The 17,892-nt window shown below is 42.0% G+C and overlaps 1 protein-coding gene across 3 annotated transcripts in view; it reads right to left on the bottom strand.

Annotated features, from left to right (window-relative positions):
• Window positions 1–17,892, bottom strand: part of LOC311366587 (serine-rich coiled-coil domain-containing protein 2-like) — a 62,426-nt gene that overhangs the window by 11,948 nt on the left and 32,586 nt on the right. For all 3 annotated transcript variants that reach the window (XM_084485370.1, XM_084485369.1, XM_084485368.1), the window contains exons 8-13: window positions 9,131–9,221; window positions 8,926–9,007; window positions 7,224–7,307; window positions 6,924–7,089; window positions 5,670–5,771; window positions 4,938–5,024 (exon numbers count right to left, since the gene is read on the bottom strand). In XM_084485370.1, coding sequence (XP_084341496.1) covers window positions 4,938–5,024; window positions 5,670–5,771; window positions 6,924–7,089; window positions 7,224–7,307; window positions 8,926–9,007; window positions 9,131–9,221 — 612 coding nt within the window. The remainder of the gene's footprint in view (window positions 1–4,937; window positions 5,025–5,669; window positions 5,772–6,923; window positions 7,090–7,223; window positions 7,308–8,925; window positions 9,008–9,130; window positions 9,222–17,892) is intronic.

The raw sequence follows: 17,892 nt of genomic DNA on the forward strand, positions 1-17,892 counted from the left end.
ATAAAATGCTGCAAACTCATTGCATTTCTGCGTGGAATGAAGGTCAGGTGGAATTTGTGTTGGGGGCTTGGTCAGTCTGTCAACAGTTGCAAATGGGGTTTTGGCATTATTAGTATTGGTTTTAATGATATTGGAGAAAAATGTTTCTCTAGCACTTTTTAAGTCTAAATTGTAGGCACGGAGGCTCTCTTTATAGATGTCATGGTTAATATGCATTCTGCATTCTTTTTTCTGGGCTGTTACAAAAGCAGCTTTTCATGTATGACTTTCAAAATTAAAGTTTTCTAAAAGATCATCAGCAGGAGATGGAGATGGCCTTTTTAAAAAGAACATTAGAATGTTCATTGATATATCGTTTTTTACAGTATTTGATTTTGTCTGTATGTCGGGAATAAAAGATATATTAAAGAAAACACAGAAATGGTCAGACAGTGAAGGATCAGTCACCGAGAGATCTGAAACATTGAGACCCTTTGTGATGACCAGGTCTAGAGTGTGCCCCTTACAATGAGTAGCCTCTTTCACATGTTGAGACATTTCAAATGTGTCCAAAATGGTAAAAACGTTTTTTTGCACACTTATCATTAAAATCATCAGTATGAAAATTGAAGTCACCAGTTATAACTAGACAGTCAAAGTCTGTGGAGATGCTAGACAATAATTATGTGAAGTCATCGAAGAAATTTGCAGCATATGTGGGTGGCCTGTAAATAATTAATAGAACTCTGGGGGAACAACACAATACAGCACAAAGGTATTCGAATGATGGAAAATCACCAAATAACATTTGTTTCCCCTGAAATACATTTTTAAATATAGCAGCAACCCTTCCACCTCTTTTTCCAGATCTACATACATCAAAAAAGTTATAGTTGGGAGGAGCTGTCTATCAGAACGGTTGCACTGTTATTTTGTTCTAGCCATGTTTCAGTTAAAAACATAAAATCCAGTTGAGAAGTGGTAATAAAATCCCTAACCCTAACTAAAAAAGATTTGTTATTAAGAGACCTAACATTAAGTAGACCCATACTTATGGTGTTATTGATAGGCTTTAAGGTTGATTTTGGTTTGGAGGGAATAGGTATGAGATTTGAGAGGTTAGCAGTGCGTCTAAGTTTCCCTTTGTTTACTCTCTCAGTGATTACAGCAGGAATGCAAAAGTTTCCATGTTTTGATGTAGGCAACCTTGGGTTCAGCAGATTACGTGAAACTTCCTTTGTGCCGTGTCTACGGCTGAACCCTTTTTTGTCTCAGTAATAATCAGGACTACTATCAGTACAGGGGGGGGGGGGGGGGGGGCTGGGGCGCCCTCCGCTTGGGTGTTGTCAGACTGTGGTCATGACGTGGGGATGGTATCATTGACACAGATGCAAGTTTGATGCCAACATTTCTCAGTTTCTTAAATTCATCTGGAAAATCATAAAGGGAGGAGACAGTGGAACTGGAGTTGTCGTTGTGGCTATGGGAGAGATGAGGCTGGTGGTCATCATCGATGGGGGAGTACTGGAGGTCATCATCGATGGAGGAGTGCTGGAGGTCATCGTCGATGGGGGAGTGCAGAGGAGGGGGGTGGCCGTTCCTCGCCAAGCCAGCATCAGCAAAGGGGGAAGGCATGGTGTCGATGGTGTCGGGCGGGCTGTTGTTTCTCTTCAAGGTCTGTGGTCTGTCTGCTATCTGTGTGTCAGATAGTGGGACAGTAGATGTGTGGGGGAGGCTGTAGTCTCGCTTCTTCTCATGGCATGACAGGGTAGATTTGTGGGAGAGTGAGAAGAGAAGATTGTCCCTTAACAGTTTTGAGCCTAACCTGTTTGGGTGTAGGCCATCTGCTCTGAAAAGATATTTGCGCCCCCAGAACAAGTTGAAATTGTCAATAAAGCCCCTTCCTCTTTCATTGCAGACTCTTGAAAGCCATGTATTCAGTGCAAGTAGACGACTGAATCTGTTTATTCCCTGTCAACTGCTGGTATGGGTCCACTGATGAATGACCTAATGTGTAATTTGTCCAGTGTGTCCAATAGTTCAGTGAAATCCCTCTTCAGAAGTTCTGACTATTCTCTTCGAATATTATTAAGTCCTGCATGCACAATAACCTGTGAGATTTGGGGGTTTTCCAATATAATTGTGATTAGTTTCTGGTTGACATCACTAACCGTCACATCTGGAAAGTAGCATGTTTTGATCTTCTTACCGGTTATATCTTTATGGTTGAGTCTCCTACAATCAGAGTGTCTGGTTCATGTGCTTTCTGTGAGATGGGCCCTTTTTGGCTTGAAGTGGCGGTCGCAGACGCATGCACATCTCGACTCTGTGGCAACTGGTTCTTGTTCCGTCTCTGTCCCCACCGTCCGTCCGGACACATCCTGGGGCTCAGGGGTGCACGGGTGGCAGATGCATGCGCAGCTGGCCTCTCTGGCGACAGGGTCATGGTCGGCCTCTGTCCATACCATCTGTCTGGACGCATCTCGGGGCTTAGGGGTGCATGGGTGGCAGGCGCGTTCGTGGACTCTTGGGAGTGGCAGGAACCGGTTCTTCAGCGGCATGGTTAACTTCAGCGATTGGCTAATCCGGCTGCATTTGGCGTTGAGTGAACTTGTTGATTCACTTTGGAATGTTGTTTGGGCTTAGCGCCGACTCTGTGCCAATGAGAGGCAGTTGGAACTGTCTCTCTCTTGTCCAGCTTCGGGAAGGATACAGTGTAGCTTTGATCATCCTGGTGTGTATTTGTCTGAGCTAGCTCAGCAAACTCACCCATCGGCACTGTATCCTGGAGGAGTCCTTCGCATTTTTCTAATGCTGCTAGCCTCGTTTCAAATAAATCCACTGTCTGTTGCAGTTTGGTGCAGTCTGTGCATTTCCCAGTCTCCGTGCCTGAGACATCCAAGTACAGAGGCATGTTGGCGATAGGAAAGTCCATGGCTTTTGCTGCGGTCCGATCCGGTAGTCAAAGTGCCAAAATGTATTGTTGAATCGAGCAATGGAGGTTGACGGAAACATACTATATATTCTTAAGTATTATGATCATGAAATAAAATACAGTAGACCTGAACGATGAATTAAGTAGTTTTTGCCACTGCCTAGCGGAGCTTCGGGAAACACAACTCCTCTCTCTGCTGGCTGGCTATCTAAAGAAATAGATGAACGAGAGAGAGATGTATCTGAGCGCACAGGAAACAATCGGTGGTGCTTATGTGGGGTTTTGTGTCCCTATGTCCACTGACATGGAGAGAGTGTCTGCTGCCAGGAAATGAACCTGGGACATCTCATCCAAAATAACGTGCCAAAGGCTGTCATTAGAGCGAGACGTGTTGGAGGTCGCAATGCTGTCGCTGAGGGACATCCGAGCCGAAACACTGGAGCGCCCAATAGGTTGTGCGGAGGGAGTAGGGGACTACACTGATCACCTGAGACTACACAAATTTTTACACCCATACACCCATACTACCATGTATTATCATGGTAGAAGCTGCGATACAGTACTAGCATAGCATAACATAACAAGCACATACTGTAACTAGCATGCATGAACCCTAAAATCTATGGTTGCTACAAGCGGCACATCCGTGCATTTATTTACTTAAAGTGAACAGCATGTTATTTTATGTCAGCTTACATAAACAAATCAAAACTCAGATGCCTAGCCTACAGTCCATAAACAACGTCTACCCACAAAACCATGCCTGTCACAATCACAGACATTCTGAGTAGCCTACAGAAGTCAGACATAGGCTAGCGTACTCACAACAGGTTCTCAGCAGGTTTGCAAGTCTCTGCTAATAGCTTCCACTACTAATTGAGCGAAACAAATGCAATCATCGATACTACTAGTTTAATTAATTAGTTAGTTTAATTAGTTTATGGAGTCCTATTCTGCTTTACCCCCACATCACTGCTCGCAGCTATATTTGTAAATAAAATCACACCCTGATAACAGATGTTAATATTCCTCAGTGCTGAATCTTTGAATAACATTATTTAAACTAGGGATGTCCCGATACCAACTTTTTCACTTCCGATACCGATACCGCAGCTTTGGCCATCTGCTGATACCTATATCAGTCCAATACTTAACCCCCTCCCTACATGCATCTTAATAATCTAATCACATTCGGACTAACCCAATAATTCGATTTTCTTGAGTGTCATGTAAACGCACTGACTGTCTTGATCCAAGTTTAGCCTGATCCTGAGTTTCTGCTCTCAGCATCAAGTTTTAGTTTTTATTTTCTGTTGTGAGATTGTCTTCTGTGCTAAATTGGTTTTGGAGTGGCAGTACTTTAAGATGGATCCTTGCTCTACTTCTCCACACGACCAGAGGCTGCTGGAGAGGCTGGCCGTTTCCTCACAACCTCTTCTTCAGGGCAGGAAGGATGCATTAAATGTCCCTCCGTACCCCACATTGTCCACGAGGTGGGAGACCCAGTGTAATGAAAGTCATCCATCTTAAACAAAACACTGGCACTGTCCTTTAAAGGCATCAACACATGTCTCCTAAAGGACACCACACATTTCAAAGGTGCTGATTTACAACCTAAAGGAACCATTTTCATCTGTCACACAAGTCATCCAGAAATGGAAAAAAAAATTAAATAATCGCTGCAGGTTGTAGGAAATAACAACAAAGGTCAATTCTAATCATTTGGCACAATGGAAACTACTCATAAATGCTAAACACAAAGCCACAAAAAAAAAGATTGCAAACCCACCCAACGCATACGTTTGGGGAGGGAGGGGGGGGAGAGAGAGAGACAGGAGAAAAAGAGAGACACACAGGAGAAAGAGAGAGAGAGAGACAGGAGAGAGAGAGAGAGAGAGAGAGAGAGAGAGAGAGAGAGAGAGAGAGAGAGAGCAAGACAGAGAGAGAGAAAGAGAGCGAGAGAGAGAGGAAAAAGAGAGAGAGAGAGAGAGACAGAGTCTGTCTCAGTCAGAGAGACACCCACCAGTTGCTGTGTTAGCTGGGTAATGGTTTGATCCCTCCTCCTCACGTCCTTCCTAAGCTGCTGCACCTCGCAAAGCAGCTCCGCCACCTAAACACACACACACAATCATAATCCTAGACACTTGATGATAGTATAATGCTAAGGTGTGTGGCACATTTCATATACAACGTCGCTATAACATCATACACAATGATGGTACTAGAAAAGTCTCACAAAGTTGGCGTGGGTCGTAACCATGGCGATAAGATTCTTTCATAAGCTCTCAGAACATTTATTTTTAATCTCATCATTATCGAATTCCAGCTGAAACTGGGTTCACTGGCTCTTTTAGGGTTAACAACAATCCTTCCCTCATTTCATTTGACTTGCATCATCTAAGAGATCACACACACCCACACACACACACACACACACACACACACAACCGGACAGAAAGATGGGTAGGGATTTGGGAAGAGGGGGATTTTATAGAGACTGAGAGAGTGAGAGATTGTTTATCTATCTGTCTCTCCCACTGCTTGTTGAAAATGGATAAGTATGAAGAACAGACATGTTAGGAGGTGCAAAATTAGAAGAGAGATTTCAGCAAGATAGACAAGAAAGAAAAGAAGATCAAAGAAGAGAGAAAAAGAGGGAGGAGAGAGAGATCAGAAAGATGGAAGATTAAGATCTGAACGAGAAAAGAGAGGAGGGGAGAGAGAAAGATATCCCATCACAGTTCTAAATACACACATGTTTGTTGAGGGTCTGCTCCTCGGAGCTGTTGGAGTCCTCTGGGCTCAGGGTGTCTGTGGTCAGCGTGTCTTCTAGATCCTCATCCTCACCTCCTCCCTCCTGCACACACACACACACACACAATCAGATCTCATGGTTATTGAATATTTCTATTGCATGCGGGGAGACTTGGATTCCCACACATGTATTGCGGCATGATGCTGGTGGTGGGATGTCCTTTCAGCAGGAAGTCACATCTCTGCCTGGGAGCTCACCCCACAGGAGCTAATTGGCCTAAACTGGCATTGTCAACATGTTCACACACACAGCCATTGTGTGCAATCAGTTTGACAAGGTAGAGATGTGTTGTTTACTTTGATCCCCCTGTTTGTGTGTGCATTGGTCATAACATCAGTCCAGAAAAATGCTTTGATACTTTAAACTCTATTAACTGTGTGATAAAGGGCCTGTTTACATCATGATGCAAACAGACAGACAGAGACAGACAGAACATTCAACTCAATGATTCTGAAATGTATGGTGAAACTGTACTTTCTGTAAAAACGGTACTAATTGTGTAGCATGTACTTAATTGTGTTGTGCATGCATGTTGTGTAGCATGTACTTAGTTGTGTAGCATCTGCAGTAGCTGGCTATCACTGCTGTATACGGGGAATGGGGTTAGCCTGGCGATTGTCAGTACTTGCACTTGGTTCTATGAACTGTACCGACGCCGATATATTGTTTCACTTCTTATGACAAATGTACTTATTGTAAGTCGCTTTGGATAAAAGCGTCTGCTAAATGCCCTCAATGTAAATGTAAATGAAACGATGTGGGTTTTCCCTTCCAACCATGCTCTCCTTGTGGATGTTCTCTTTGAGAAGGCTGTACAGTGATTTCAGATGTTCTTTTGAGAACTGCAACATGCTTCTTCTTCTCCTTTGTCCCTGACATCTTTGAATCACTCACAAAGAACCACCGCTCGTGGTCCACATACATTCATAGACCAGGAAGTGCTTTTGAAGAGAGCCATTAGTAAAAACTACAATTAAATCGAACAAACCTTCTCGGCTTCACAGTGTCATACAGAAATACACAGCAGGTTTCAGACATCAGATTTCCACTGTCTATAATATTGCCCAATGAACTCCTTATAGGTGCAAGGACCAGGACTCTTCAGATTAGTATATAATAGGGCCCCTTTGAAGACCAGTGTCTGAACACGTTGCTAGAGATAAGAGAGTAAGAGGATGGAACAGGTGAAGTCACCTGTAGAAGGAGTCTCTGCAGGTGTTCCAGCTGAGCTCGGACAGCAGAGCAGTTATCAGCCAGCTCCTCCACATCCATCCCCAGACCGAGATCCATACCCAGACCCAGGTCCAGGTTCAGGTCCCGGTCAAGGTGTAGACTCAGACCAGTACTGGTACCAGCAGACCTATGAAGGAGAACCAGGGTATCAGCACATACTATAGGGAGCCTCTGCGGTCCAGTGGTGCTTTGCAAAAAAAATAGGATACCATCACTTCCCAAAGCAACTTTAGCTTCAGTGACTTTACGGAGGAGAGTTACCTTGCGGTCGACAAACCCAGGAGGAGCTCCTTGTCACTCCTCTGGTTCCCAGGGTCCTCTGTCAGATGGTAAGACTGGAACTCACTGGGAGGGACAGGAGAGGCTGATGTTAGCGTGAGGAGCTAGGGCTGTGACAGATGTTAGCTAGTGGGGTTGGCAACGTAACTGTTGTTAAGTAAGTAAGTTAGAGAGGTGAGTGCAGTAACATAGGTTAGCTTGTACAGTTAGCACTCTGACTGATGCTAGCTAAAAGGGGTAGTGCTGCAAAGTAGGGCTGCACAATATTAGGAAAACATGAAATATGCAATAACATTATTCTATATTAAGATAACGATATGACTTGCGATATTAATATTTTTTTAACATAAACTGATGCAGGAATTTAAAAAGAAATGTATTGTTTCCATTCCAACATTATTTTTATTGGGAAAAATGCAGCTACACCTGCAATGCTGGCCATAAGTCAACTTGCCCCCTTAAACATTTTGTGAAATATTTGTATGTCTAAGGCCCCGTCCACATGGAACCGATTTTTTTGTGAAAACGCATAAGTCTTGTGCGTTTGGGCCGACCGTCCAGACAGATCCGGCGTTTTTGGTGCCCGAAAACACACTTTTCTGAAACCAGGTCCCAGGGTGAATAAAAACTGACCTAGGATTTATGTGGACGCCTGAAACGCAAACAATGACATCACCCCCCCACCAGCTGGGCGACGTTAGTGTTGTGTTGAATTTGTTTTGTTTTTATTTGATTTGTATTATTTTTCTTGTATAGAATGGGATTATCGGGAATTATCGGGAAATAAGCCCTAACAGGGCGAACCAGACACCAACGCGAAGCTGAGGTGTCTTGCTTCGCCCTGAAGGGGCTTATTTTAGATAATGACCGGCGACCAGTGGCGATTTCTCTGAGACTGCAAGGGGAGCTCAGCTTCCCCTAAAATTAAAAAAATTAAATGGTCAAATATATACTGTTGTATTAACATTTCATTGACTAAAAAATGCGTTAGAACATGTCCATCTCGAAGACGAGTTTGTTCAGAATCAGCTGCTTATCGCAGGTCGACTGACTCGATTTCCTTCTCATACATTCCCGTAGCATCACAGTGCATTTCCCTGTTGAAGTGCAGCGTCCATCCACTTCGATGGAGCTGCATAGAACAACTTTTTTTAGTGCGTCGAAAGTTGCAACTTCAAAAAATTATTGTATTTATTTTACAATTCAAAAATGAACAAAACTCTTCTAAATTAATGAAATGATACTGGGAAACGAATAAACCATCGTAAGCAACGAGTGAACTTAATGTGCGCGTGCCAAGCAGTAGGCCTAGTCAGTCTTAACGTTAAGGGGGAAAAGCAAGTTCAAGTTTAACATCGATTTGCAGTGACCTGCAAATCGATGGCTGAAGGGTTTCTGGTTTCTGGTCACTTTCTGGTTTGCAGAAAGTGTTGAAAACTTAAAAAGAAAAATATTGATCCTCCCGATGACAATTAATTACGTCCCCAGGACGTCGTTTTAATCCCTGTTAGGTTAGCTCGTACGGTTAGCACTCTGACTGATGTTAGCTAGGGAAGTTAGTGTTGTTTGGATCTAGTATGTTTAGAAAGAAGATGTGAAAGTTATATACCGTAATATACAAGTTATCTAAATAATTCATTGTTGTAATGGATTGAACAAAGCACAACTGGTTGTTGTATCCTGCCTGTTGTCATTGTGGATATCCTGTGTTCCCCAGCAGAGCTGTGGCATCCTCCACTGGGCCATGCGGGTGATCCCATCACCGTCTGCATCAATTGGACCAAACAAAACCAACAAAGGAAATAGAGGTTATGAAAATGAATGTCCAATTCTATGTTCTTAACAACCACTATTTATGTGTACACACACAAAAACAAGAACACACATACCGCTGTGCAGCGACGTGTCCTCAGGAAACTCATCGTCAAGCATGAGGTCATCGTCGTCAAGTTCACACGAGTCCAGATTGTTCAGTAGGTCCTGGAGGGACACACACACACAGTTTAAAGTAACGAAATATACAATTAATCTGCTACTTTCTCATTTATCCTTATCCCTACTTTTTCAACAATTCATATTAGATAGAAATAAACAAAGAAACCCGCCTTTTTCCCGGCATGGTCCACCTGTTTCTACACTGACTGAGGTAATATACAGGCTCGATTTCTCACCCCAATTTCCCCTCTCGACCCCTACACATATTGGGGTTTCGTTTTCATGTCCAGCTGTCCCCCATTGATGATGACCACCAGCCTCATCTCTCCCATAGCCACAACGACAACTCCAGTTCCACTGTCTCCTCCCTTTATTATTTTCCAGATGAATTTAAGAAACTGAGAAATGTTGGCATCAAACTTGCATCTGCGTCAATGATACCATCCCCACGTCATGACCACAGTCTGATAACACCCAAGCGGAGGGCGCCCCAGCCCCCCCCTCCCTGTAGTGATAGTAGTCCTGATTATTACTGAGACAAAAAAGGGTTCAGCCGTAGACACAGCACAAAGGAAGTTTTGCATAATCTGTTGAACCCAAGGTTGCCTACATCAAAACATGGAAACTTCCTGCTGTAATCACTGAGAGAGTAAACAAAGGGAAACTTATACGCACTGCTAACCTCTCAAATCTCATACCTATTCCCTCCAAACCAAAATCAACCTATCAATAACACCATCAGGATGGGTCTACTTAATGTTAGGTCTCTTAATAACAAATCTTTTTTAGTTAATGATTTTATTACCACTTCTCAACTGGATTTTATGTTTTTAACTGAAATGACATGGCTAGAACAAAATAACAGTGCAACCGTTCTGATAGAGACAGCTCCTCCCAACTATAACTTTTTTGATGTATGTAGATCTGGAAAAAGAGGTGGAGGGGTTGCTGCTATATTTAAAAATGTATTTCAGGGGAAACAGATGCTATTTGGTGATTTTCCATCATTCGAATACCTTTGTGCTGTATTGAAATGTTCCCCCAGAGTTCTATTAATTATTTACAGGCCACCCACATACGCTGCAAATTTCTTCGATGACTTTACAGAATTATTGTCTAGCATCTCCACAGACTTTGACTGTCTAGTTATAACTGGTGACTTCAATTTTCATACTGATGATTTTAATGATAAGTGTGCAAAAGACACATTTGAAATGTCTCAACATGTGAAAGAGGCTACTCATTGTAAGGGGCACACTCTAGACCTGGTTATCACAAAGGGTCTCAATGTTTCAGATCTCTCTGTGACTGATCCTTCACTGTCTGACCATTTCTGTGTTTTCTTTAATATATCTTTTATTCCCAACAAAATCAAATACTATCAAAAAACGGTATATCAATGAACATTCTAATGTACTTTTTAAAAAGGCCATCTCCTCGCTACCACCTCTCAACCCATGTTCTGCTGATGATCTTTTAGAAAACTTCAATTTGAAAATTTTGAAAGTCATAGATGTCATTGCACCTTATAAGGTTAAAATGATTTCTGGAAAGCAAAAGGCACCTTGGAGAAAAGCTGCTTTTGTAACAGCCCAGAAAAAAGAATGCAGGAAGGCTGAACGCATATGGCAAAACTTCATATTCACCATGACATCTATAAAAAGTGCTAGAGAAACATTTTTCTCCAATATCATTAAAACCAATACTAATAATGCCAAAACCCTATTTGCAACTGTTGACAGACTGACCAAGCCCCCAACACAAATTCCACCTGACCTTCATTCCACGCAGAAATGCAATGAGTTTGCAGCATTTTATACTGATAAAATTGAAGGCATCAGACGCGCCATCAATATCTCCACTTTGAACAAAAATGCTGGACTACCACCATATTCAGGCAAAAGTAACGTGGCAATGACATGCTTTAATGTCATAGACTCTAAAACTCTTGTGGAAACTGTGACACAACTGAAGCCATCCACCTGTTGCCTTGATACTTTACCTACCAACCACTTTAAGAATGTTTTTGACTGCCTAGCAATAGACATATTGCAAATAGTTAACAACTCTCTCCAATCAGGCACTTTCCCAAAAGCCTTAAAAACTGCAGTTATCAAACCCCTTTTTAAAAAGCGGAGCCTAGATGCCTCTATTATTAACAACTACAGACCAATATCAAATCTACCCTTCCTAAGTAAAATCATTGAGAAAGTTGTCCTCCAGCAACTTAGTGACTTCCTGGCATCAACTGGTTGCTATGACACCTTCCAATCCGGATTTCGACCCCTTCACAGCACCGAGACCGCCCTTATTAAAGTTGTAAACGACATCCGTCTTAACACAGACTCTGGCAAAATCTCAATACTAATGCTACTAGACCTCAGTGCTGCATTCGACACTGTAGACCATACAATACTTTTGGACAGATTAGAAAACTGGGTCGGGCTTTCAGGCACAGTCTTAAATTGGTTTAGATCCTACCTACAAAATAGGAACTACTTTGTTTCCATTGGCGACTTTGTTTCAGAATCAACAAACGTGACATGTGGTGTCCCACAAAGTTCGATCTTAGGACCCTCTCTATTCAACATCTACATGCTCCCACTAGGGCAAATCATGCAAAATAACAATATTGACCAACACTGCTATGCTGATGACACGCAAATCTATGTATCTCTATCACCAAATGACTATCAGCCCATAGATCTGTTGTGCCAGTGGTAAGGAAAGGGAAGTCTGGGGCCCCCTGCTGGAGCTGCTTCCCCCGCAATCCGATCAGATAAGTGGTTTGATGATGAGGATGAGGTCACAACGCATTTCTTTATCAACCATGTGAATGTGTTTTCCCCTCACCACTATAATGGCAAAGAGAGCGAAGACAATAAACTTCTCCAACACTAAAATGGAAATGCTCATTAACGAGGTTGAATTAAACCAAAAGTTACTTTTTGGCTAACTTAGTGCAGTAGGCATTACAAATAAAAGAAAGCTTGCTGCATGGGAAAAAAGTGACTGATGCAGTTAATTCAGGCAGATCAGCGCAATCTTTGAAAACGTGCTTCCTGCGGAGAGCAGTTTGCCAGGTCTTCCAATAACGCAAGATAAGCCATTGCACTACATTTAAAACCTTTTTCATAGCTGTATTTTATAGGGTTTGACACCAATTTGTCTGTTTAAAATTAGACAAAGGAGTAATTTAATATTTTCTAATTAAAGGAAACACAGGACATATGTGGATGTTGATTGCTTCATGCATATGTTGTAGGCATGGGCAAAATGATTCTTTTCCGGGAATCAGTTCTTTCAGTTCCCTTCACTATCACGAATCGTCCGTTTGATTCGTTCGTTCAGTTCGTTCAGTTTGTTTGGGGGGGGGGGGGTTATACGCGATCGCCGGGGAGACGCGTTCACGCGATTACGACCCCAAAATATGGGACAAAGTGCGACGGTTGGCAACCCTATTTGGCAGGGCATCTCAGGTGTCTGGCCTCACCACTTTGCTTTTAAATATGAGGTACGCCCGCAAACGGAGCCTTTAAAACCACCAGAAGGTCTCAGACGGTGACAGTGCTCAGGAAAACAGCTAATTTCTGTAGCATTAGCCTACGACGCCGCTCGAGCATTACACGTGTGGTTTGAGAACGTTTTAGACTCAATCAATATGAGAACGTTTTAGACTCAATCAATATGAAGTCGAGGAGACGAAGCTCTGTTCGTTTGTATCTTTTATTTACTATATTGATTGAGTGACCATATTTTTATTTTATGTAAAAAAAAAAAGGAATCAGTTCTCTTCTTTTTGGGAATCAGTTCTCGTCGTTCACCTTCGGGATTCGTTCGTTCTGACCGAATCGTTCGCGAATCGCCCATGCCTAATATGTTGACACTCTTAAATGCTTTGCTTTTTGCTTGTAATATCGCTATTCTACCATTAGATTCAGTCCATACGCATAGTCAGAGCTGTGCTTAGATTTACACACATTCCACACTACATCATTACCAAGTACATCTTGGTAAATTTCAAACTTTGCATGGCAATGTTTGTACACACTACTTACGCACAAATATGTGCGTAAGTACGGTTGATAAATAAGGCCCCTGATGCCTGCAGCCTAACTGGTACACATCCTTGAGCAAAATACCCCTCAGTTTGAAAGCATCAAATCGTCTCATTTACCATTGCTCAGCTCAAGATAAGCGAAAAAATACATAATAGATGATAGATAGATAGATAGATACTTTTATTGATCCCAAAGTGGAAATTCAAGGTCACAGTAGCTTTAAAGACATCACACATGTGATTATAAAAAAGAGATCTACATGAATACTATGGACAATAAGAGATACTAAATAAACTAAATAAAATAAAATGTCCACATGAATGTGCTAAGGGCTGTATGTGTATCTGTAAAACAGAAAAGTAGGGTGAAGTTTACTTTGATAAGGTCAGAGCTCTCATAAGATAAGACTTTTCATCGATGCCCTTCATTTTATGAGATCAATGCTAATTCCTTTTATATAATTTAGTGTGAGAGAGATCGAGAGCAAGAGAGAGACCTGATCAATAGGGATAGATCTGTAACCATTTAAACCAAAAAAACAGAAAAAAATACCCCCTCTAAAACTATTCATGAAGAATCCATTCAAGAGTCACCATGGAAACACAGCAAGCACATGTTTTTGCGCAATGACAATCAGTTCCCATCAAAAGAAACGTGGTAAAAGTTTGGAAAGGTTTCTGCTAAACTAGGACAGGAGTTGGAGAGCACTTTGGTACTACAATACATCTGTGGAGGGTTCTTCATCCTCCTCCTCATCACACTTCTGCTTGGGGACGACACGCATGCACGCACACACATCAATGCTCACACAGACACACACACCTTTCTTACTTGAAGTTTAGTCACACTGCTGTGACCCTTGAGGAAACCAAACATTCCCTTTGAATAACAGCCAAGAAACACACACACACACACACGCACGCACATGTGTGTTTCCCCTTTCTCTCCTCTCCCTCTGCTCCTTCACTCTAGTCATGCATCCGCTCCCTTTCTATTTACCTCTCATGCATCCCCCTCTCTCTCCCTTTTCCTCTCCTCTGCTCTCTACTCTTCCATCTATTACTCTGTATTTTCATTTAGGGACTTCTATCACTCCAAATCCTTATTTTTCCTTTTCTTTCCATCTCCCTGTGGTTTCTTTCTCCTTTTGTCTCATCTCATCCTCCCCCTCTCCTATCTCTCCCCCTCTCCTATCTCTCCCCCCCACCTCTCCTCCTCCACATATCCGTTTACTCTCCCAAACTCCCTCTCCTCTTCCCGCCTCCCATCTCTCTTCTCTTCTCTCCCCTTTCCACTCTATCCTTCTCATCTACCCATTTCTCCTTTCTTCCCCACCTCTCCTCTGCCCTGCTCCCTCTCCTCTCCTCCAACTACCCCCTGCCCAACCTCCATCTCCTCGCCTCCACCTACCCCCTGCCCAATCTCCCTCTCCTCTACTCCACCTACCCTCTGCCCAACCTCCCTCTCCTCCACCTACCTTCTGCCCACCTCCCTCTCTTCTCCTCCACCTCCCTCTCCGCTCCTCCACCTACCCTCTGCCCACTTCCCTCTCCTCTCCTCCAGCTACCCTCTGCCCACCTCCCTCTCTCCTCTCTTCTCGCACCTCTCCTCTCCCTCTGAACGAAGTTCCACAGTTCCACCAGGTAAGACACCACAGAGGGATGAATCCTCTGCTCTCAGGAGAAAAACAACCCAGAGTTTTCCCATGTCCTGCGGACCATCACTAAGTACAACAACACACAGCCTCATCTCTCTGGCTCCTTTATCACCTGAGTCAGGGGCTTAGTGACTGATCACAAATAGACTGTATGACCAGCCAGCTGACACAACTACTGATCTCTCTCACACACACACACACACACACACACACACACACACACACACACACACACACACACACACACACACACACACACACACACACACACACACACACACACACACATCAACCAAGAGCAACACTGACCCCTGGTGGCCATAGAAAAAATGGTGTAAGTGTTTGAGATGCTTGAGGATTAGAGCCTGTGTAAAAACAGTATTATAAAACGGGTGGCTTAAAGCTTAAATCAAGCGATCTGATTGGTTCCCAAATGTATATTGAGCTATGACGCCCATTCAGTTTACAGAGTTCAGTATCACTCCACGCTTAACTTGAACTGTTGTTTATTTATATATAAAAACAATAGCATAGTTCACTGAAGCCTAAAAATATGTTGATTTCTGGAGAGGGTGTTGTAAAACAATAGGCTTTACAACACCCTGAGTGAACAGTGAGTGAACTCGATAGTAGGCTAAATTGCCGGCGAACCAAGCTACTGTCTCTAGCCTAGCCTTCTCTCTGAAGAACGCTACAGTGTGTTGCATAGCAACCGCCGTACACTTTGCAGGCAGCCAGGAGGGACTACTTTTTTGTATTCGTTAAAAAAAATGTTTTTCCGACTTTCTCGCTTTTTCAAAATTGAGGGTGTCTATGACTTTCATTTCACCATACTTACCTAACTGTTTTATAAAAGCAATAGATCACTTCAGTCAGTGAAATGTTCTCATTATACCAGTTAAGGGGGTCGTGAAGCCTGTCGTGATCTATTGCTTAAATGTACCCCCAAAAAAAAGACAAAGGAGGAATGAGACTCGGTTTGGGATCTCAATGGATTCTACCAAATGTATTCATTAGTCAATTGTTTCCATTGAAGGCTTTGTTAAAGGGGGGAAAAATAAGATCATTATCAAATCTCTTCATATTGTCACTTCAGCACATTAATAAAGACTACACTGGTTGTGGTTTTAGAGACGACAACCTATGCATTTAAAATAATCGAAAGAACAAGTACAAACTAGGACTAAAATTAAAAATTTTCAAGTTTTGATAGCTTGTACACACACCACAATCCCTACAAAAGTATGTGAAAGATGTGCCGATAAAATTTAAATGATCTTCAATGCAAATCAAGTATGATGATCTAAGAGTTCATATTTGTTACTTTTTAACCTATCCAAAACAACTCTCCGCCTTCCCACGCCTCCAGCAATAGTGCAACTCAGACATGGTAGTCTTTCTAGAATGGTTCACCTCCTCAGCTACACATTGGGAATAATAGGATGACTCCAGTCTGCACCATAACCAGTAGAGGGCAGTAGAACCACAGACTAGTATAAATGAATGTCATGGTAGAAAAATAAAGCCCCGAAAAAATGTAAAGGTTGCATTAAATATTATTCAGAGCTATTGGTCCGACGTTTTTGCAATTGTTTGCACGTTAACAATATAATCTGTGACATGTCTACTGCTTCATATATTTATGTTTTAATGTAGATTTCTTATATTTTTGTTAAATGGGTGTACATTGCTGATTATCCACATGATGGCGTTACATACATTCAGACGTTAGGCATTCCTCTTGCAGTCGCAGAGATGAATTGTTATTTAACTATATTATAATATGTTACTCTCCAAATCAAACTTACTTACTCATTAATTTTTTTAACTACTGATTTTTAACATTTAATATTTTACACTAAAAGTTGTAAATAAGGTTTGCAATAGACAGAGGCAGCCTTTAAAAGGAAACACTGATGATTCTAGGGCAGAATCAGGGTCATCTATAAAAGGTAGCCCTGCTAACCCTGGAAGATTAGTCAGATATAAAATGGTTTGAAGGCGAGAGAAGATGTGAAGGATGCTTGAGGATAGTACCTGAGACATTACTTTTAGTGCTGAGCAAAACATAGATGGATCTGATTAAAATAGGAATGTATTGTTTGAAACTTGTTGCTTCACAAAGCCAGATTCTGGGTTGTTCTTCATTTTGAGATCATTATAAAAAAAATAAAAAATTGGTCAGTATTCAAAAATTCTGATGGGTGTAAAACATGGGTTTGGGGCGTGTTCCCTAATTATGGGCCTTTAACATTATGTATGCCTTTTCATAAATTATAAATAGATAATATCAATACCATCATATTTATTGAAATATTAGCAATAAAAACAATGCAAACAAGATGTAACTGCTTGTGTTGGGAAACCTAACATGCTGCAGAGACAAATGATGAACCAGTTCAAGTAATGGATTATCCTCATCACACTCATGGGCCCTTTAATATGACGCCAACAAGGCTGCTGGTCGTTTAAGGCCAGGAGGGAATGGAACCAGACCCAGAGACTGACCTCATCCCGGATCCTATGGCAGGCCAGTGTCCCGTCCTGCTGCAATATTAAGCACCCTGGCTTTACTATTCTCTATTTATCTCCCTGTCTCTCTATCCACCTCTTTACTTTATTAATACTACTATTGCTGTAACGCCTTCATTTCCCCTCAGGGCTGAATACAGTAGCTATATAGCATTTATACAGTTTATATATCTCCTCCACCATCTCTGTTAAAGAAGGCTTTTTATTGATAAATACAGGTAAAGGTGTATTATGTTATTTCTGCTGCTAGGGGTCTCTCAATAAAAATTATAACAAAATATGTAGTTTATAACGTTTTGATGTTGTATTTAAGTTATATTGACTTTACTTTAGTCACATTAATTCACCTAATGTCCTTTCATTCTAATGAAATAGCTGCCAGTAACTTTATTTTTACTTGCTAACTTACCAATCGATGAGTCCCCTAGCCATACAGCCGTAGATAATGTAATGTGGTCCCAGCGCC

The sequence above is a fragment of the Micromesistius poutassou genome (assembly GCF_964030765.1).
Source record: "Micromesistius poutassou genome assembly, chromosome: 21".
NCBI classification, from domain to species: Eukaryota; Metazoa; Chordata; class Actinopteri; order Gadiformes; family Gadidae; genus Micromesistius; species Micromesistius poutassou.